The sequence below is a fragment of the Staurois parvus genome, unplaced genomic scaffold (genome assembly GCF_062004578.1).
Source record: "Staurois parvus isolate SC_StPar_1 unplaced genomic scaffold, SC_StPar_1.0 ptg000038l, whole genome shotgun sequence".
Taxonomy (NCBI): domain Eukaryota; kingdom Metazoa; phylum Chordata; class Amphibia; order Anura; family Ranidae; genus Staurois; species Staurois parvus.
The window spans coordinates 2,030,306-2,053,888 of NW_028317834.1; the positions used below are offsets into that span (position 1 = coordinate 2,030,306).

General features: G+C 47.5%; 1 protein-coding gene across 1 annotated transcript; it reads right to left on the reverse strand.

Moving 5' to 3' along the window:
- Nucleotides 1-1,306: 1,306 nt before the first annotated feature.
- Nucleotides 1,307-22,838, reverse strand: LOC149470584 (uncharacterized). The gene is made up of 2 exons (XM_089662469.1): nucleotides 22,738-22,838; nucleotides 1,307-8,918 (listed from the first exon to the last, which is right to left on the reverse strand). The coding sequence occupies exon 2, from the start codon at nucleotides 8,620-8,622 to the stop codon at nucleotides 7,396-7,398; it is 1,227 nt and encodes a 408-aa protein (XP_089518595.1). The 5' UTR covers nucleotides 8,623-8,918; nucleotides 22,738-22,838; the 3' UTR covers nucleotides 1,307-7,395.
- Between the last annotated feature and the right edge of the window lie 745 nt (nucleotides 22,839-23,583).

A 23,583-nucleotide genomic window follows, 5' to 3' on the forward strand; every position in this document is an offset into this window, starting at 1 on the left:
CAGATGTGAATGGCGACTCTCCAGCAGGCGATGGGCCCAGCCTTGGGGTTTCCCCTGCAGTAAGGATATAATGAATCCCACCTTTACAGATTCTGACCAAAAAGTCAGTGGCTGTAGGTCAAAGTACAGCAGACAGGAATTCTGGAAGGCTCTGAACTTCCCTCAATCCCCACTGAACCACTCGGGTGTTGGTACTCGAGGTTCTGGCGGAGGCATGGCGAACACTGCTCCAGCAGAAGGTTCTGCGCGGTCCCTGGCCAGAGTAGGATCAACTGGAGCTGATGGTGTGGTTGCTGGCATGGTTAGGGTCTGAATACATCCCTCCAGGTGGGTGTAGCTTTCTTGGAGTGTTTTGACAGCTTGGTTGAGTGCCGCCACGTGGCATATCTCATCCCAGAGTGAGGGACCTCTTCCCGGCTCAGTCATGGCCATATGGTTCTGTTAAGGACCGACTGGCAGTAGCCTCTAGCGACCCACAGGCCGGAATCCCTCAGGGCGTGGAATCTAAGCCTCAGTCTGCTGTTTCACCAGAGCCCCTGATGGTGGGGATGGACTTGAAGCAGCCTGAGACCAGGTTGCGACCCCCGAGTTCAACCAGCTGTGGTAGAGGTGGATTTGCCAGTGATAGGTAATAAGTGAGAACCAGATGTGAAGAGGTAGTGTGTAACGTAGTCAGACAGGCCAGGTCGGTAACAGCAGAGGCAGACGGTACAGATCAGCATGCAAAAGGATAAACGGGTCACAAGCCAGGTTCAGCAACAGAAGGTCAGGTAAACAGGAGAAAGCAGAAGAATGGTCAGACAAGCCAGGGATCAGGGCAGGAGAGAGTCACGATAATCCGAGTCAGGCAGGTTCGGCAACAAAGGCAATCTCAGGCACTAGGAACAGGAACACAGGAATAAGACCGGCAATGTGAGCATTGCAAGTGCTGGTTTAAATAGCCTGCCCGGTACTGACAGGTGCGACTGGGTCCTAGTGCCTGCCAGCACTGTCATTGGTGACGGGCGCACCTGGGTCCTAGTGCCCGTCTGCCTCTATGTCTTGTTGGAATCCTATGCATGTGCAGATTTATGCGTCGTGGTGATCTTCTCGTTCCCTGATACTTTGACAGGCTGCAGGCAGCGGAGCTGGATGCTTTGCCTACCAGGTGTATTTTAAGGCCAGCATTGCACCCACAGGGGCCGAACCCCCCATGTACAAGGGGCCTAAGAGATACCATCAGCTTGTGTCCCATTCCACCAGACTCCTAGAACTGGAAGAGGACATTTTTGGGGGGATGTGTTGTAGAAGAACCCAGACCACTGTATTGTGCGGTGAAAATATCATCCACCTTTATTCATCATATATATGCGACACTTTAACAACAGAAGAAAAGAGATAGATTGTTTACATTTCAAGGATCTATTTATATCATCTATGCTAAGAAACTGATTAACATATGACCAGCCCCACCCACTTATGTAACCCTCTAAACATCCAAATCCCTGTAACTTCCCAGAAGACACTTTCATCTTTTATCCATAACAAGCTGATTGGGTACAAGAGAACCCCGAGCCCCTCCTGCTCATTCCCACACAAGTCCATGTCACCATCTACAAGGTGAGAGGACCTGAAGGAGAACAAGACCATGACCACCAGGACCATCACCTGACTGAAGCCATGCTCACATTTCTTTCTAATGCTGCTTCTATGGTCTACTCAGATACAGATTTGGCAGACGTACATTCGTGTCTTCAAGGAGCTGATCAAACATGATCTGTGCTTGACCATCTTTTCTGGGGTCCAGAGGTGACATTAGGGGTCTGATAGACCTCTTGTGTTTCTTTAAAGAGGATCTGTGACCAGCAATATGTTATCACATGCGAGGCTATTAACCCCCTATATGGCAATAATAAAGTTCAGAGAAAAAAGTTTAAAGTAAAACACTGTAAATGAAAAAACAGATTTTAAAGCCCCCAGTTCCCGTATACATGAGCAATTGCAAGGGTTGGGTGCGGTTATGTAGGAAAACATCAATCACACTACACATTGTACATATCTCTGCACACACCAGAGGGAGAGGAATAACTCTAGGGCCATCATTCATGGTTCACTATATAAACTGATGACCTGTAAAGGCTTTTAAAGCGTCACCTATGGACAAATTCTGGTACTGAAGTTTGTCACCATTTCACAAATACACACAATTTTGGCATGTTTGGTACCTATATACTTGATGCCAACTCAATATTTTACATTTCACCAAACAAATTGAGTCATATATTGTGTTTTTTGTGTATTAAAATTATCTTTAGTGGGATTTTTTTACAGAAAATATGCATTTGACAAATAGCTGTGCTAATATCCTGTGACATAGAAAATGGGAACTACCACCATTATATTCTCCAGGGTCTCTGCTTCAGAAAACAAAACGTTTGTGGGTTTCAAGTAATCTTCTGTTCTAAAATGTGAATGTAATCATGTGCATAAAAAAGCAAAATCAACTCAGCAAAACACACAACAGCAACAATGTATACAATTATCATCAAATATATAGAGGCAACTAATGGCATAAGAAGCAAAGCCACCATATTACTCAACCAAGTTCCAGCTAAACCCATCTAAGAAAATGGATCCCACTTCCCCCCACCCAGGTGACTGTTGAAACTCCTTTACCTTGTATAGATATCTCCTTCTGAGATCCTCATGATCTAATATAAATGTACAACACTCTCTGACACCAGTTTGTAGACTCCGCTTGAGCTTCCGAGAGATAGTCAGCCGCCATGCAGTTCTGTGACACCACCTTAGGTGATGGAGCCACTTCTGCTGTCAGCTCTGCTATACCAACAATGGTGTCATTGGTTATCTGATCCATGACTCCAGTACACCGGTTTATCTTACTTATCTTAGATTACTTAGATTCCCCATCCCGTCTATGAAGGGCTCACTGCATAAAACATCTCCACTCCACAGAAAATGTTTCTTCTCACTGGAAGGCCAGGGGAGTATTGGGAGAAATTGAGGCTTTCCCTTACAGATATGGGGGAGGGGCAACATCACCTAAAGTACAGCTATGGGTGGAATTGAAGGGAAGCCATTTTAGGGCGCTCCTTCCACACAAGAAGCAATGTATCTGGAAGAACTAGGAATCCATTGGACCAATGGGGATTAAACATTCTGCAATACATTGAGACACCATGACATGTTACTGGCCTGTGATTGGCTCTCCTATTGTTAGTGAAGTGAGACTCCCCTTGTCGGTGTCATTAATGGAAAGAAACCATGTGAAATGTTTCCCCCCAAAACCAAAAAGGTGACCCCCTTGGGTAGGTAGCCATCCTACTATTCCTGATATGAGTTTGTAGTCCCTGCTACTACAGGAAACATGCGGGCGATCATTTACACCTTTTACAGCAGGACAGTAAATATCAGAACACAATTCAAACATCAGACCAACAGCAGGAAGTCTGCTAACTGAATGTGTAATGCAATCTGTCATTAGCATTCCCAGAGTTCCCTCTGCAACATAGTTGTATCAGCTGTTGGTCCTGTCTGTACATCTGTTATTTTCCCACCTTCTGTAACAGGGTGACAACCCTGATCATTCTGCAGGAACATTACACAGCAGCGTTGTCACCCTGTACAGGGAAGTCTTAGATAGATTATAAGTAAGACACACAACAAGTAAAGCCCAACTTCAGCTAACGCTTCTACAGCAGTTACAGCAACAGGTTCTCTATAAGGTCCAACCCCCCATATGAATGACAACTGACAGTTGTGAGCACCCCCAGCAGTGTTATAGGATTTGCCCCGACCCCTCCAACTGTTTTTTTTCCCAAAAGACTTGGCCTTCTACAGGAAGTAGAGAAAAAAATCTACTGGGAGGGACAACAAAAAAATAAAACAATAGGAGACTCGGAAAAACAAAGCCTGCTCTGCTAATGACAGATTTCATTATTAATGTCATTATTGATGTTGCCCATAGTTACACTTTGGTGCCAACGTTGTAATATTTCCAGGGAGAAGAAGTTTTCTTTACAAACTTTCCACCAAAAAGAGATGTGTGCACTCAGAGTGATTATTGTGAACCCCAATCAGAGGAATGTCAGTCCCCCGGAAGAAGTGGTAGGAATATGACCGCACACTCAGCACTTTGTAAGTTCAGATCTCTGGCAGTTGTATTGTGTGATTAGTCTATGGAGAGGAGTAATAGCTGGAAAGAGAAAACATGGAACAAGGATTTCTGATCTTCACCTGATGTGTTCCATGTGGTTCTGCCAAATGGGATTCCAAGTGGCCAGCTGGGCTTACGTTTTACTGCTGAATACATCCCCTAAATCAGCAGTAACTCAGTATTGGAAGGCCAGCATCAGCTTGGGATGTTGTTTTCTCACTGAACAGAGACTTCTTTCTAGCTGGTGTCACAGACCTGCCTGAAAGGTTGTCACCCATGAGATGATATCCTACAACCTCACAAACGCCCCCTTTCCTCTCTCTGATCACAATCTCATCACCTTCAGTCTCCTCATCTTCAAACACTTATCCCTCCAATCAGCAATCACCTGCAGAAACCTTCACAACTTGAACCCTTCTCCTTTCCACTCTGCAACTGACCAACTCTATGACAGAATCTCTCCCCTGTCCTGCCCTGACCTGGCCACTGCTGTCTACAACAGTTCACTTTCATCCGCATTAGACTCACTTGCTCCTCTAACAACATGAAGCATCAGGCCCCGCCCATTACAACCTTGGCAGACTGACAACACCAGAGATCTTAAATGACATAATTGTGTGCTGGAGCGAATGTGGCGTAAAACCAAATCTCACCAAGCATTCACCCGATATAAATCTGCTTTCTTCACATACAATTCCTCCCTCCATACTGCCAAACAAGGTTTCTCAGAAGCCCGTCTCACCACCTGCCCCCTGGATCCTGTCCCCTCACAACTACTACGGTCACCCTCTTCTTCCATCCTATGCTCCCTCACTCACATCTTCAATCTTTCCCTCTCTACTGGTGCCTTCCCCTCCCCTCTAAAGCATGCGCACATCACTCCCATACTTAACAAGCCCTCCCTGGACCCCACCAACCTAAACAACTTAAGACCCATCTCCCTGCTCTTGTTTACCTTTAAACCCTTAGAACGCTTAGTCTACAATCGCCTGAGCTCCTAACTCACCAACAACAACCTTCTTGACCCTTTACAGTCTGGCTTTCACTCACTACACTCCACTGAAACTACCCTGCTAAAACTCACTAATGACCTACTAACTGCTAAACCAATGGTCACTGCTCCTTACTCTTACTACATAACCTCTCCGCGGCTTTTGATATGGTTGACCATCCCCTCCTCCTCAAAAAACTCCACTCTCTTGGCCTCCAAGACTCCGCTCTCTGCTGGTTCTCCTCCTACCTATCGCAGTGCTCCTTCTGCATTACCTTTAACTCTGCCTCCTCCTCTCCACTCCCTCTATCTGTAGGGGTTCCTCAAGTTTCTGTCCTTGGACCCCTACTCTTCTCCATCTACACCTCCTCCCTTGGTCACTTGATAAACTCCCATGGCTTTAAGTACCATCTCTATCCTGATGACAAACAAATCTATCTTTTTCCTCCTCACCTCACCCCTTCAGTCTCCTCTCGCATTACTACCCTACTAAGCGACATATCGGCATGGATTTCTCTCCACTTCCTCAAACTCAATCTTTCCAAAACTGAGGTCTTAGTATTCCCTACAGCCTGTGCCCCTCCCCCGACTTCTCTATCAAGATCAATAACACAATCATCATTCCCTCCCCTCATGCCAGGGTACTAGGTGTAATCCTAGACTCCCATTTGTCCTTTCAGTCCCAAGTCCAAATCTTGTAGACTTCACCTCCGCAACATCTCCAAGATACGGCCGTTCTTAACCTCGGAAACCACTAAGCAACTTATTCACTACCTTGTTATATCTCACCTTGACTATTGTAACTCTCTCCTCATTGGCCAAACTCATTGCAGGCTATCCCCTCTTCAGTCTATCATGAATGCTGCTGCCATCATCCACCTTACTTACCGTTCTGTATCAGACACCCCTATCTGCCAATCCCTCCACTGGCTTCCATTCAGTGTCCTTCATCCCTCTCTGCCAATCCCTCCACTGGCCTCCATTTAGTGTCCTCCACCAATCCCTCCACTGGCCTCCATTCAGTGTTCTCCACCCCTCTCTGCCAATCCCTCCACTGGCCTACACCCCTCTCTGCCAATCCCTCCACTGGCCTACACTCAGTGTCCTCCACCCCTCTCTGCCAATCCCTTCACGTTGCCCAACGGATAAAATTCAAAACATTAACAATAACATATAAAGCCATTTATAACTCTGCCCCAAATTATATCACCAATCTTGTCTCCAAATATCACCCAAACCGTCCTCTGTGTTCCTCGCACGATCCCCTGCTCTCGTCTCCTCCTCCCATGCTCGTTTCCAGAGCTTCCCCCATCCTCTGGAACTCTCTACCCCAATTTATCAGACTATTGCCTACTCTGCTCACTTTTAGGTGATCTCTGAAAACCTCTCTCTTCAGGGAAGCCTATCCTGCCCTCAGCTAATAATGGAATCTTCTACTCTTCCTACCAGTCCATCCCCCACAGTTACTACCTTTTGTACCACTAGCCCCTCCCTCCTAGATTGTAAGCTCCGAGGAGCAGGGCCCTCCTATCCCTCTTGTATTAAACTGTATTGTTGCTGTCCCGTTATATTGTAAAGTGCTGAGAAAACTATTGGCACTATATAAATACTGTATAATAATAATAATATTAATGAGAGATGAAATGTGGAAAGAAGGCATTGATAATGGGAGAGGAGATGGAACATGGAATGGGAGGAGTGGACAAGGTGGGCTTATCTGGAGACCTCAAGCCTGGCTGATGATGTATCACTAGTCAGAAGAACCTGGAATGGACTCTCCCACTGAGGCTTCAGAGACTTGGTAAGATAATAGACCCCATCCTAGTCTCTGGTACTGAGGCAGTGTTGGTCATGTATTACCTCAGGATCCAGAAATGAAGAAAATGCTTGGAAACACAACTCAGTTGGTGAATCATGAAAATGCATTACATGTTCATTCAAAGCTCCATAAAAAAAGATAAAGAATGAGAATCATGAGGGAAGCTGTTCAGTTATTTATGCTTATCTTAAAAAGATTGTCAAAAGATAAAATATTCAAATGCTTTCTAGTTGTGAATTGATGGACATAAGCACTAAACTCAGTTCATCCAATCATTACATTCCAGTTTGCTCAGATTTTAGTTTGTGTCTTTTAAAGTAGCATTTTATCTTTTCCCTTCTTCTCTAGTTTGTGGGATGACATTGGGGATGTGAAATTAACTTGTGACACCTGAAACTTCTTTAATATCCCTTTCATTCCAGAATTTAATCAATGCAGAAATTTGTGAATCCTCCGGTGATAGATTAGACCGGCATTAGCTGTAAAAGTTTTGTCACATTCAGAACACTGATATGGCTTCTCTCCAGTGTGAATCCTCTGGTGTCTGATAAGATGTGACTTCTGTGTAAAAGCTTTATCACATTCAGAACACTGATATGATTTCTCTCCAGTGTGAATCCTCTGGTGTCTGATAAGACTTGACTTCTGTGTAAAAGCTTTATCACATTCAGAACACTGATATGACTTCTCTCCAGTGTGAATCCTCTGGTGTCTGATAAGACTTGATTTCTGAGTAAAAGCTTTATCACATTCAGAACACGGATATGACTTCTCTCCAGTGTGAATCCTCTGGTGTCTGATAAGATGTGACTTCCGTGTAAAAGCTTTATCACATTCAGAACACTGATATGACTTCTCTCCAGTGTGAATCCTCTGGTGTGTGATAAGCTTTGACTTCTCAGTAAAAGCTTTATGACATTCAGAACACTGATATGACTTCTCTCCAGTGTGACTCCTCAGGTGTGTGATAAGATGTGACTTCAGAGTAAAAGCTTTATCACATTCAGAACACTGATATGACTTCTCTCCAGTGTGAATCCTCTGGTGTGTGATAAGATCTGACTTCTGAGTAAAAGCTTTATCACATTCAGAACACTGATATGGCTTTTCTCCAGTGTGAATCCTCTGGTGTTCAAGAAGATTTGACTTCTGAGTAAAAGCTTTAACACATTCAGAACACTGATATGGCTTCTCTCCAGTGTGAATCCTCTGGTGTGTCATAAGATTACATTTCATTGTAAAAGCTTTATCGCATTCAGAACACTGATATGACTTCTCTCCAGTGTGAATCCTCTGGTGTGTGATAAGATGTGACTTCAGAGTAAAAGCTTTATCACATTCAGAACACTGATATGGCTTTTCTCCAGTGTGAATCCTCTGGTGTTCAAGAAGATTTGACTTCTGAGTAAAAGCTTTAACACATTCAGAACACTGATATGGCTTCTCTCCAGTGTGAATCCTCTGGTGTCTGATAAGATTTGACTTCAGAGTAAAAGCTTTAACACACTGAGAACACTGATATGGCTTCTCTCCAGTGTGAACTCTTTGGTGTACTATAAGGTCTCTCTCGCTTATAAAAGTTTTGTCACATTCAGAACAATGATATGGCTTCTCTCCCTTGCAAGCCTTCTGGTGTGTGATATATTTTCTCTCCATTGTAAAATATACAAACAAGTAGTTTGAAATGACTCCTCTTATGTATACTGGGGTTGGACTTTATTGTAAAGCCATTGTCACTTCCAGAACACTGAAATTACTTTTTTCCTGCTGGATCAAAGTGGAAGAGGATCCAAACCATGACTTTTAGAACACAGATATGACTTGTATCCCGTGTGAATCCTCCAGTGAACTGCAATAAAGACTTTCAGTCAATTAAGACACCCATGTGTTTTATTTTCCATGTGACTCAGCTGAAGACCAAAATGTCCTAAAACCTTGGTTCATCAATCTACCTGTAGAAAAAGAAAAAAGATAGAATTGTATATAAAGGGCTACATAAAGTTGCTTTCTATTTTTAATATTCATTACTAAATATATCTTATGAATAGAAAGAATATGTACAGCATTATCTACAGTATTGTTTAATCAAATAGATTTTATTTAGAAAGTTCATAAGTGCGCACAGTATTCCCAACATTCAGCCCAGACAATGGAGTCATACATTCTCACGTATAGGCGGTTCTGGCACTGTTACAGATCATACAGAACAATAACTTGCTTTGTCTATGGTGTCACTTTTACCTTTTATAAACAAATGAACAGAGAAAAGAAGAAACAACCTAGAACAATTCAGCTGTATATGGCAAGTAACTCCCCCCAGTACATACATAGATAGCTGACACCGATCAATGAGGCCCGTGTCTCCAGGATCATACCCCAAGTATGGGTCTCCAATGTAGTTGGTCTCAGAGACTCCGCTCTCTCCTGGCTCTCCTATCTATCACAGCGCTCCTTCAGTGTTACCTATAATGCTGCCACATCCCCTTCACTCCCCCTCTCTGTTGGGGTTCCCCAAGGCTCTGTCCTCGGACCCCTCCTCTTCTCCATCTACACCTCCTCCCTTGGCCAATTGATAAACTCCCACGGCTTCAACTACCATCTCTATGCCGATGACACACAAATCTATATCTCTACCCCCCACCTCACCCCCTCAGTCTCCAATCGCATCACCAGCCTACTAAGTGACATATCGGACTGGATGTCACTCAACTTCCTCAAACTCAACCTTTCCAAAACTGAGCTTCTAGTATTCCCCCCCTCCCGACTTCTCCATCAAGATCAACAACACTATTATTATTATTATACAGTATTTATATAGCGCCAACAGTTTGCTCAGCGCTGTACATTATAATGGGAGACAGTACACGGTGGATGAGTCTGGCTGTAGAATTCAAGATAGACTGAAGTGGGGATAGCCTGTGTTGGGGTAGGCCGGTGAGGAGGGAGTTACAGTAGTCAAGTCGTGATATAATAAGGGAGTGAATGAGTTGCTTTGTAGTTTCTGGAGTTAGGAACGTGCGTATTTTGGAGATGTTACAGAGGTGGAGTCTGTATGAATTTGTCAGCGATTGGACCTGGGGCTGGAAAGACAGATTGGAGTCTAGAATGACACCTAATACTCTGGCTTGCGGGGTGGGACTGATGGTGATGTTGTTGGTCGTGATGAAGAGGTCAGGGGGGGCACAGGCTGGAGGGAAAACTAGGAGCTAGTTTTTGGCAAGGTTTAATTTGAGGAATTGGAGTCTGATATGTCCGGTCTGATATGTCGTTCAGAAGGCTAGTGATTCGGGTGGAGACTGAAAGGGTGAGACGGGGAGTAGAGAGGTAGATTTGAGTGTCATTGTCATAGAGATGGTAGTTGAAGCCGTGAGAGTGTATCAGTTGACCAAGGGAGGAGGTGTAGATGGAGAAGAGAAGGGGCCCGAGGACAGAACCTTGAGGGACCCCAACAGAGAGGGGGAGGTGGCAGCATTATAGGTAACACTGAAGAAGCGTTGTGATAGATAGGAAGAGAGCCAGGAGAGAGCAGAGTCTCTGAGGCCAAAAGAGTATAGTTTTTTGAGGAGGAGGGGGTGGTTGACCGTGTCGAAAGCTGCAGAGAGGTTGAGGAGTAGTAGCACTAAGTAGTGGCCATTGGCTTTGGAGGCTATCAGGTTATTGGTGAGTTTGAGTAGGGCAGTTTAGGTGGAGTGTAGGGGACAGAAGCCAGATTGTAGGGGATCAAGGAGGTTGTTGTCGGTGAGGTGGGAACTCCGGTGATTATAGACTAAGCGTTCAAGGAGTTGGGATGTAAATGGCAGCAGGAAGATGGGTCTTAGGTTGTTTAGGTCAGAGGGATCCAGGGAGGGTTTTTAAAGTATGGGAGTGATATGCGCATTCTTCAGAGGGGAGGGCAATGTGCCAGTAGAGAGGGAAAGATTAAAGATGTGGGTGAGGGAGCGTAGGATGGAGGAGGAGGGTGATCGTAGGAGTTGTGTAGGGACAGGGTCAAGGGGGCAGGTGGTAAGGTGAGCTTCAGAGAAGAGCTTAGTGATTTTCAGTCCCACCCCTCATGCCAGGGTACTAGGTGTAATCCTAGACTCCAATCTGTCCTTTCAGCCCCAGGTCTAATCACTGACAAACTCATGTAGACTTCACCTCCACAACATCTCCAAGATATGCTCGTTCCTAACCTCGAAAACCACTAAGCAACTCATTCACTCCCTTATTATATCATGACTTGACTATTGTAACTCCCTCCTCACTGGCCGACCTCATCGCAGACTATCCCCACTCCAGTTCATCATGAATGCTGCTGCCAGACTCATTCACCTTACTAACCGTTCTGTATCAGCCACCTCTCTGCCAATCCCTCCACTGGCCTCCACTCAGTATCCTCCACCCCTCTCTGCCAATCCCTTCACTGGCTTACAACTGCCCAGCGGATAAAATTGAAAACACTAACACTGACGTATAAAGCCGTTCATAACACTGCCCTCAACTACATCACCGACCTTGTCTCTAAATACCACCCAAACCGTACTCTCCACTCCTCGCAAGACCTCCTACTCTCTAGCTCCCTTGTCTCCTCCTCCCATGCTCACCTCCAGGATTTCTCACGGGCTTCACCCATCCTCTGGAACTCCCTACCCCAAGCTATCAGGCTATCGCCTCCTCTGCTCACTTTTAGGCGCACTCTGAAAACTCATCTCTTCAGGGAAGCCTACCCCGACCCCAGCTAACTACTGGAATGCCCTACTCCCCCAACCACTCCATCCCCCACAGCTAATTACCTCTTGTACCACTATCCCCTCTCTCCTAGATTGTAAGCTCCAAGGAGCAGGGCCCTCTAATCCCTCTTGTACTGAACTGTATTGTTACTGTACTGTCTTCCTCCATAAAGTAAAGAGACCAAGAGGCACACCCGAGGAATATTGAACACCAACATTATAATACTGGTCATATCGTTCCACTTTTTGAATAATTTTGGACATCTCCAAAACATGTGTATCAAATCCCCGACATCAACACTACAATTGGGGTATTAAGGGGAAATCCCTCCTGTCCTAGCTGAACAATTGAGCTGGAGTCCTGAATGATCTATGCAAAAGAAATGACTGAGTTTCTGTGAAGAGGACAGAGAGATGAGAGGTATGGAGGTCACAATCACCTCCCACCACTCTCTCTTAGAGTCAAAAGACTGGAATAAATATATGAGAGATCATGCCTTTCCCACTGGTGCCATCTGAAGCCCATTAACAAGTGTGAGAGTGATGTGAAATCTGTATCTGATGGAAGTAGAAACCGATGGATGGGATCTAATGTGTCTACTAAGTCCCACCTGGTAAGATGTTGAAGTTGGGCAGCTATAATATAAAGTCTAACATTTGGTATTGCTAGGCCTCCTTGGTCTTCACCATACTGTAGAGTAGTGAGTTTGATTCTAGCTGACGGCTTCTTCTAAATGAGTTCTCCAAACTGGGAGTCTATACTCCACAATTCTCCCATGTGGACGCCTCGTAAGTGGTTCTCCAGTATAGAGTTGAAACTCGAAAAATTAGAATATGGTGCAAAATTTCATTTATTTCAGTGCAGCAACTGAAAAGGTGAAACTAATATATGAGATAGACTCATTACATGCAAAGCAAGATAGTTCAAGCCGTGATTTGTCATCATTGTGATGATTATGGCTTACAGCTCATGAAAACCCCAAATCCACAATCTCATATAATGAGAATTTTGTGAAAAGGTGGAATATTCTCGGTTCAAAGTGTCCCACTCTAATCAGATAATTAAGCCATAACACCTGCAAAGGGTTCCTGAGCCTTTAAATGGTCTCTCAGTCTGGTTCAGTAGGAATCACAATCATGGGAAAGACACCATCAATGACACTCTCCATAAGGAGGGAAAGCCTCAAAAAAGGGAATTGCAGAAGAAGTTGGATGTTCCCAAAGTGCTGTATCAAAGCACATTAACAAAAAGTTATGTGGAAGGGAAAAGTGTGGAAGAAAAAGGTGCACAAGCAGCAGGGATGACCACAGCCTGGAGAGGATTGGCAGGAAAAAGCTATTCAAAAGTGTTGGGGACTTTCACAAGGAGTGGACTGAGGCTAGAGTCAGTGCATCAAGAGCCACCACACACAGACGGATCCTGGACATGAACTTCAAATGTCGTATTCCTCTTGTCAAGCCACTCCTGAACAACAAACAGAAGTGTCTTACCTGGGCTAAAGAAAAACAGACCTGGTCTATTGATCAGTGGTCCAAAGTCCTCTTTTCTGATGAGAGCAACTTTTGCATCTCATTTTGAAACCAAGGACCCCGAGTATGGAGGAAGAATGGAGAGGCCCAAGGACCCCGAGTATGGAGGAAGAATGGAGAGGCACAAGGACCCCGAGTATGGACGAAGAATGGAGAGGCCAAAGGACCCAGAGTATGGAGGAAGAATGGAGAGGCCCAAGGACCCCGAGTATGGACGAAGAATGGAGAGGCACAAGGACCCCGAGTATGGAGGAAAAATGGAGAGGCACAAGGACCCCGAGTATGGAGGAAGAATGGAGAGGCCCAAGGACCCCGAGTATGGAGGAAGAATGGAGAGGCCCAAGGACCCCGAGTATGGAGGAAGAATGGAGAGGCCCAAGGACCCCGAGTATGGAGGAAGAATGGAGAGGCCCAAGGACCCCGAATATGGACGAAGAATGGAGAGGCCCAAGGACCCCGAGTATGGACGAAGAATGGAGAGGCCCAAGGACCCCGAGTATGGACGAAGAATGGAGAGGCACAAGGACCCCGAGTATGGAGGAAGAATGGAGAGGCCCAAGGACCCCGAGTATGGAGGAAGAATGGAGAGGCCCAAGGACCCCGAGTATGGAGGAAGAATGGAGAGGCACACACTGCAAGATGCTTGAAGTCCAGTGTGAAGTTTCCACAGTCTGTGTTGATTTGGGGAGCCATGTCATCTGCTGGTGTTGGCCCACTGTGCTTCATTAAGTCCAGGGTCACCACAGCCATCTACCAGGAGATTTTGGAGCACTTCATGCTTCCTTCCGCAGACGAGCTTTATGGGGATGCTGACTTCATTTTCCAGCAGGACTTGGCACCGCCCACACTGCCAAAATCACCAAAACCTGGTTCAATGACCGTGGGATTACTGTGCTTGATTGGCCAACAAACTCGCCTGACCTGAACCCCATAGAGAATCTATGGGGCATTTCCAAGAGAAAGATGAGAGACATGAGACCGAACAATGCAGAAGAGCTGAAGGCCGCTATTGAAGCATCCTGGTCTTCCATAACACCTCAGCAGTGCCGCAGGCTGATAGCTTCCATGCCACGCCGCATTGAGGCAGTAATTGCTGCAAAAGGGGCCCAAACCAAGTACTGAGTACATATGCATGCTTCTACTTTTCAGAGGTCCGATATTGTTCTATGTACAATCCGTGTTTTATTGATTGCATGGAATATTCTCATTTTCTGAGATTGTGGATTTGGGGTTTTCATGAGCTGTAAGCCATAATCATCACAATGATGACAAATCACGGCTTGAACTATCTTGCTTTGCATGGAATGAGTCTCATATATTAGTTTCACCTTTTAAGTTGCTGCACTGAATCAATGAATGAATGCACCATATTCTCATTTTTCGAGTTTCACCTGTATACCCTGATCCCACAGATCACCTACCTCCCCCCATATCCCAAAGATCACCTACCTTTCCCATATACACCCAGATCCCATGGATCACCTACCTCCCCTGCACTCACATATCCCACAGATCACCTTCCTGCCCATATACATGCAGATGCCACAGATCACCTACCTCCCCCATATACACAAAGATCCCACTGATCACTTACCTCCCCCATACACTCCCAGTTCCCATAGATCATCTACATCCCCCATGTGCACTCAGATCCCCTACCTCCCCCATACACAGACAGATCACACAGGTCACCTACCTCCCCATAATCACCCAGATCCCTCAGATCAGCTACCTCCCCCATATACATCCAGATCACCTACCTCCCCCATATACACCCAGATCCCACAGACCACCTACCTCCCCCATATACACCCAGATCCCACAGATCACCTACCTACCCCATATACAGACAGATCACACAGACAACCTACCTCCCCATATACACCCAGATCACCTACCTACCCCATATACAGACAGATCACACATATAACCTACCTCCCCATATACACCCAGATCCCACAGATCACCTATCTCCCCATATTCACCCAGATCACCTACCTCCCCCATACATACACAAATCCCATATATCACCTACCTCTCCTTATACATCCAAATCCCAGAGATCACCGACCTCCCCCATATACACCCAGATCACCTACCTCCCCCATATACACCCAGATCCCACAGATCGCCTACCTCCTCCATATACACCCAGATCCCACATATCACCTACCTCTCCCATACATACACCCAGATCATCTACCTACAACATATACCCAGATCACCTACCTACAACATATACCCAGATCCCACAGATCACCTACCTCTCCCATACATACACCCAGATCATCTACCTACAACATACACCCAGATCCCACATATCACCTACCTCTCCCATACATACACACAGATCACCTACCTACAACATACACCCAGATCACCTACCTCCCTAAAACATAACCAGATCCCACAGATAACCTACCTTCCCCATACGCACGTACCTCCTCCATATAAACCCAGACCCCACAGATCATCTACCTTCCCATATACACCCTCCACCCCTCTCTGCCAATCCCTCCACTGGCCTCCATTCAGTGTCCTCTACCGCTCTCTGCCAATCCCTTCACTGACCTCCACTCAGCATCCTCCGCTCCTCTGCCAATCCCTTCACTGACCTCCGCCCCTCTCTGCAAATCCCCTCCCTGACCTCAGCTCAGCATCCTCCGCCCCTCTCTGCCAATCCCTCCACTGGCCTCCACCCCTCTGTGCCAATCCCTCCACTGGCTTCCACTAACCCAACCTATAAAATTCTAAATACTAACTACAGCATACAAAGCCGTCCACAACCCCGCCCCTAGATACCACTCGAAGTAAAACCAGGAAATAGACTGCTTTATTTTAACACAGACACAAGATATAAACATTCAAGGGAACAACCCACCTCCCTGCATATGGACACAGGGCGGGGCAAACCACATCTAGAAACCAGAGACACATCAGCAGACACCCCCCACCCAGCCAATACACAAACACATACATCCCATAATAGTTTGCTCCCAAGCAAGACACACAATAGAACAATGGGATACACCACATGGCAGTAAACAATGAACAACCCCCCCACCCCACCTATACATGTCTACACAATATCAGGACATTCTACCCTGTACCCCTAACAGGCACAGGGTGACTTACACATAAGAGGGATATGGGGAGCTGAGACAGGGATCTCCCTACTCCTCCAACGTGAGCTGTGTTCCATGGGCCCCCATCCAAAGTCACTCCCATCACAGGAAGCACCTACAACAACAAATGGCAGAGTTGCCAGCTGACTGATTAAGCACTGAACCACCATTTACTAATGTTGGCATGGACATATGTGGCCCCTGGACTGTTGTTACACGCAGAACTCGTGGCGGAGTTGCTAACAATAAGCGATGGGCTGTGCTGTTCACTTGCTTGAGCATTGGTGCAGTGCACATTGATGTGAGAGAATCAATGGACTCTTCTTGTATCATTAATGCTTTCAGAAGATTTGTTTCTGTACGAGGACCTGTAAAGTCCCTGAGATCTGACTGTGGGACTCATTTTACAGCAGCAGAAAAGATAGAGATCTTCTTGAGTGGCAATAAGTGTAAATGGGAACTCAACCCACCTCATTCCTCACATGGGAGGCTCTTGGGAACGCATGATTGGAGTTGCAAGAAAGATCCTGGACTCTATGCTACTGGACCAGAAAACTTCTCAATTTACTCATGAAATCTTAGTCACTCTTCTTGCAGAAGTGTCCGCTATAATCAATGCAAGGCCATTGGTCCCTGTGTCCTCAGATCCCGAGTTCCCAGTGTTGCTCACTCCAGCCACTCTTCTTACCCAAAAAACTGGGGTAGCCACTATTCCCACAGAGGAACTTGATTACCCCAACATTTACAAGCATCAATGGTGACGGGTTCAACATCCTGCTAATGTGTTCTGGAATCGCTGGAAGATGGAGTACCTTTCTACCCTTCAAAGTCGTAATAAATGGCAAACTAGCAAACCCAATCTACAAGTGGGAGACGTAGTTGTTTTGAAGGAGACAGATTCCCATGGTAACCATTGGCCCATGGGTCTTATTACAAAGACTATGCCAAGTAACGATGGAAAGGTACGCAAGGTAGAAGTTAGAGTCATGAAAGAAGGTTCTGCACACCTTTACTTCAGGCCTATAAAGGGACCAAAGAGGAAGACAAGTCATCCACCTGAATTACAGGGAGGTAAGAAGGAAGGTGCATGTTGCTGCCTTCTCCTCTGAATATGGATTTCCATGTCTCAGCCTGGACTTTCCACACCAACATCTGCAAGTATTATGCTGAATGTTTGCATTGTTTTCCTTTGTTCTTCCCTTCCCTCTTGTTTTGCAGATGTTCCCGGAAAGAATCTTCATTATTTATATTGGACTTGAACTAAAGTTTATTTGGTTTAATGTTGTATAGATAGCCCCTCCCCCTTTCCCAGAAATGCATTGCAGTTCTAGCCTCATGGCAAGAAGCAGAAACATTATGATCTTTTGACCGATCAAATGTTCATTGTTGTAAGATTCTCTCAGTTTATGGAAGAAACTTCACAAGATCTACAAGATGTCTTATCGATGGAGTCACTGACTGTGGTATCCAACTGAGGATGAAGTTATCACCATCTCATCACAACTGTAAGTTACAGAGATCACACTATCAATGCTTAGATTGGAAAGACAGAACACCCACACATACCTGTCTCCGGCTTCTCACCCCTCCCCTATACATACCCGTCCCCGGCTTCTCACCCCTCCCCCATACGTACCCATCCACGGCTTCACACCCCTCCCCCATACGTACCCATCCACGGCTTCACACCCCTCCCCCATACATACCCATCTCCGGCTTCTCACCCCTCCCCCATACATACCCGCCCACGGCTTCACACCCCTACCCAGCTTCTCACCCCTCCCCCATACATACCCGTCCCCGGCTTCTCACCCCTCCCCCATACATACCCGCCCACGGCTTCACACCCCTCCCCCATACATACCCGCCCACGGCTTCACACCCCTCCCCGGCTTCTCACCCCTCCCCCATACATACCCGTCCCCGGCTTCTCACCCCTCCCCCATACATACCCGTCCCCGGCTTCTCACCCCTCCCGCACACATACCCGTCCCCGGCTTCTCACCCCTCCCGCACACATACCCGTCCACGGCTTCACACCCCTCCCCCATACATACCCGTCCACGGCTTCACACCCCTCCCTCATACATACCCGTCCACGGCTTCACACCCCTCCCCCATACGTACCCGTCCCCGACTTCTCACCCCTCCCCCATACATACCCGTCCCCGACTTCACACCCCTTCCCCATACATAGCTGTCCCCGGCTTCACACCCCTCCCCCATATGTACCCATCCCCGACTTCTCACCCCTCCCCCATACATACCCGTCCACGGCTTCTTACCCCTCCCCCATACACACCCGTCCCCGGCTTCACACCCATCCCCCATACATACCCATCCCCGGCTTCACACCCCCTCCCCCATACATACCCGTCCCCAACTTCTCACCCCTCCCCCATACATACCCGTCCCCGACTTCTCACCCCTCCCCCATACGTACCCGTCCCTGGCTTCTAACCCCTCCACCACATATATCTGTCCCTGGCTTCTAACTCCTCCGCCACACATATCCGTCCCTGGCTTCTAACTCCTCCCCCACACATACCCGTCCCCGACTTGTCATCCCTCCACCACACATACCCCTCCCCCATACACATCCCTCCTCAACTTCTCACCCCTCCCCCATACACATCCCTCCCAAGCCTCTCACCCCTCCCCCATATATATCCCCTCCCAGCTTCTCACTCCTCCCCCATATACATCCCTCCCAAGCTTCTCACTTCTCCCCTATACACATCCCTCCCCAGCTTCTCACCCCTCCCCCATATATATCCCCTCCCAGCTTCTCAAACCTCCCTCATACATATCCTCTCCCAACTTTTCACCACTTCCCCATATATATCCCTTCCCAGCTTCTCACCCCCTCCCCCATACACATCCCTTCTGAGCTTCACACCCCTCCCCCATACACATCTCTCCCCAGCTTCTCACCCATCCTCCATACATATCTTCCTTAGCTTCTTGCCCCTTTCCCATACACAGCTGTAACGGAACCGACCCCAGACTGTGCTTGATTACTTCCATTGGAATACTGCTTCCCCCTCCGAACACCGACCACAGACACCACAGCAGACCATACAAGACTACACAACACCAGTCCTGAAGTAAACCAGGAGGTAGACTACTTTATTTGAACACAGATACAAGATATATACACTCAGGGGACAATCCCCCCTCCCTGCATAATGACCCTGGGCGGGGCAATCTACATTTAGTCACAAGAGACACACAGGTATTCAAACTTCACACCAGCAGACAGTCCCATCAGGAGGGAGGGCTGCTGGAGACACCCCCCACCAACCAATACACACAAACACATACATCCCATAATAGTTTGCTCCCAAGCCAGACAAACAATAGAACAATGAGATGCAACCACATGGCATTAAATAATAAACAACCCCCCCACCCCACCTAGACATGTCTACACAATATCAAGACATCTCACCCTGCACCCCTAACAGGCACAGGGTGACTTACACATAAGAGGGATATGGGTGCTGAGACAGGGGTCTCCCCACCTCTCCAAAGTAAGCTGGGTTCCATGGGCCCCGCACCCAAAAGCCCTCCCCAACTTCTCACCCCTCCACCATTTGCATCCCTTCCCAACTTCTCACCCCTCCCCCATAAACATCCCTCCCAGCTTCTCACCTCTCCCCCATACACATCCCTCCTCAACTTATCACTCCTCCCCATATACAATAATCCCCATCTTCTCCCCTCTCCCCCCATTCACATCCCTCCCAGCTTCTCACCCCTCCCCCATACATATCCTTCCCAGCATCTCACCCCTCTCCCATACATACCTGGTGTCTCTCCTGTTATTCTGTCTCGGACACATCAAAGGAACATGGTGGGAGATCGACCTGAATGTCCTTCCTAGGAGGGAATACCGGAGCCATTCTGAGGCCCATTTAATGGCCGGCAATGAGGAGGAAACCAACACTGAGAAGTAGATGCTGAGATATATACAGCACGGGGCAGCACAGTGGCTGAGTGGTTAGCACTTCCACCTGGCAGTACTCAGGTTGTTGGTTCAAATCCCAACCATGGCACCACCTGCCTGGAGTTTGCATTTTCTCCCTGTGCTTGCGTAGGTTTCGTCCGGGTACTCCGGTCTCCTCCTACTCTACAAAGACATGCTGGGAGGTGAATTGTCTCCTAAGTTGTCCCTAGTATGTGTATGTGTGAATGTGAGTTAGGGCCCTTAGATTGTACGCTCCTTGGGGGCGGGGACTGATTGGAATTATTATTATTATACAGTATTTATATAGCGGCAGAAGGTTTGCTCAGCGCTGTACATTATAGTGGGGACAGAACATGAGACAGTACTGTAACAATACAATACACGAGGGATGCGAGGGCCCTGCTCCTTGGAGCTTACAATCTAGGAGGGAGGGGATGGTGGTACAGGAGGAAGTGGCTGTGGGAGATGGAGTGGTAGGAGGAGTGGAGGAGATTGGCAGTTAGGTGAGGGTGGGGTAAGCTTCCCTGAAGAGATGGGTTTTCAGGGTGCGCCTAAAGGTGAGGAGGGTAGATGACAGTCTGAAGGATTGGGGAAGGGAGTTCCAGAGGATAGGGGAAGTCCTAGTGAAGTCCTGCAGTCGGGCGTGGGAGGTGGAGACCAGGGAGCTAGAAAGTAGGAGGTCTTGTGAGGAGTGAAGATTACGGGTTGGGTGGTATTTGGGTATCAGGTCTGTGAGGTAGTTTGGGGCGGAGTTATGAATGGCTTTGTATGTCAATGTTAGTAGTTTGAATTTAATGCGTTGAGCAATTGGGAGCCAGTGGAGGGAATGACACAGGGGGGTGGAGCCAGTGGAGGGAATGACACAGGGGGGTGGAGGACACTGAGTGGAGGCCAGTGGAGGGAATGACAGAGGGGGGTGGAGGACACTGAGTGGAGGCCAGTGGAGGGAATGAGAGAGGGGGGTGGAGGACACTGAGTGGAGGCCAGTGGAGGGAATGTCAGAGGGGGGTGGAGGACACTGAGTGGAGGCCAGTGGAGGGAATGACAGAGAGGGGAGGACACTGAGTGGAGGCCCGTGGAGGGAATGACAGAGGGGGGTGGAGGACACTGAGTGGAGACCAGTGGAGGGAATGACAGAGGGGGGTGGCAGATGTGGAGCGGTTGGTAAGGTGGATGAGTCTGGTCGCTGAGTTCAGGATAGACTGAAGCGGGGATAGTCTGTGATGAGGGAGGCCGGTGAGGAGGGAGTTGCAGTAGTCCAGATGTGAGATAATAAGGGAGGGAACGAGTAGTTTAGTAGTGTCTGGGGTGAGGAATGAACGTATTTTGGAGATGTTGCAGAGGTGGAGCCTGCATGAGTTTGCCAACGATTGGACATGGGGTTGGAAGGATAGGTTTGAGTCCAGGGTGACACCCAGGACTTTGGCTTGTGTGGTGGGATTGATGGTGGCGTTGTTAGTCATGATGGAGAGTATGGGAGGGGGGCACAGGCTGGGGGGAAAATCAGGAGCTCGGTTTTGGAAAGGTTCAATTTGAGGAAATGGAGCAACATCCAGTTTGATATGTCGTTCAGTAGGTGGGTGATACGGGCGGAGACTGAAGGGGTGGGGGGTGGAGAGGTAGATTTGTGTACCATGGGCATAGAGGTGATAGTTGAAGCCGTGGGAGTGTATCAGTTTGCCAAGGGAGGAGGTGTAGATGGGGCCCGAAGACAGAGCCTTGAGGGACCCCAACAGAGAGGGGGAGGTGGTAGTGTTATAGGTAACGCTGAAGGAGCGCTGGGATAGATAGGAGAACCAGGAGAGGGCGGAGTCTCTGATGCCAAAGGAGTGCAGTTTATTAAGGAGAAGAGGGTGGTTGACGGTGTCGAAGGCCGCAGAAAGGTTGAGGAGTAGGAGGACTGAGTGGTGGCCATTAGCTTTAGTGGTTAGCAGGTCGGTGATTTGAGTAAGGCGGTTTCGGTGGAGTGTAGGGGACGGAAGCCGGACTCTAGGGGATCGAGGAGGTTGTTGTCAGTGAGGTGGGTGTTAGGCGATCCTAGACTAAGCGCTCAAGGAGCTTGGAAGTAAATGGCAGCAGGGAGATGGGTCTGAGGTTGTTCAGGTCGGTGGGGTCCAGGGAGGGTTTTTGGAGTATGGGGGTGATGTGCACATGCTTTAGGGGGAGGGAAATGCGCCAGTAGAGAGGGAGAGATTGAAGATGTGGGTGAGGGAGCGTAGGATGGAGGGGGAGGTTGACCGGAGGAGTTGTGTGGGGAAGGGGTCAAGGAATGTACAATATAGATATAAACTGACGGCGCTATATAAGTACCTGGAATAAATAATAATAATACACCCAGATCATCGATGACGAGGAGGAAGGTTCGGTCACAGATGATTGGTCCGTCTATAGCAGGGACAGGAGCCGGGACCAGGAATAGGAGATCCACCTGACTTACCCGTGTGCTCTGACATGGAGAAGATCCCATGCTGGCCCTATGGTGGCCGTGTGTTCAGGATGGAGACCGACAATCACAGGATCGTCTGGAAGCCGATCTAAAATGGCTGAAAGGAAAAAAAGTGTTCCCGGGACAGGAAGTGACACAGAACAGGAAGTGACACAGAACAGGAAGTGACACCGAACAGGAAGTGACACCGAACAGGAAGTGACTCCAGACAGATTTATACAGAGGGTGCAGTATGGAGAGCAGACACTAGATGGTGCTGGTCCAAAAAAACTGAATAGCATAAAACAGGGAAAGCTATCAAGTTATCTCATTACAGTGGATTAGATCTTTGTCCTCCATTTTGTTGTAGCCTTCCTGTCCCTCCTCCAGCGGCCATTTTCCCTTAGTCTAATACAATGTTCTCACAGTTATACACATTACAGTGCAGTGGATTAGATCTTTGTCCTCCATTTTGTTGTAGCCCGCCTGTCCCTCCTCCGGCGGCCATTTTCCCTTAGTCTGATATGAATGCTGGCACATTTTGTCCCCTGATATTAGACATTAGCCGGGTGATTGTATACACACAGCGGGCAGATCTCAATCAATGTCACCCACTATAGTCTATACTGTCACGGGGTTGGCCAGCCAATCATGTGGCTCCTATTCTGTCCTTACAATGACCATTCCTAGTACATAGGACTCATCTTCCATACTACATTCATGATACAACAAGATGGAAACTCCCAATATACAGAGAAAATCTCCCATAAAATACATAAAAATCACATCTGCCCTAAAGGGCCATAAACATAAGAAGATTGCCCCCGACGCCCCCAGATTCATCTACAATACTAGCCA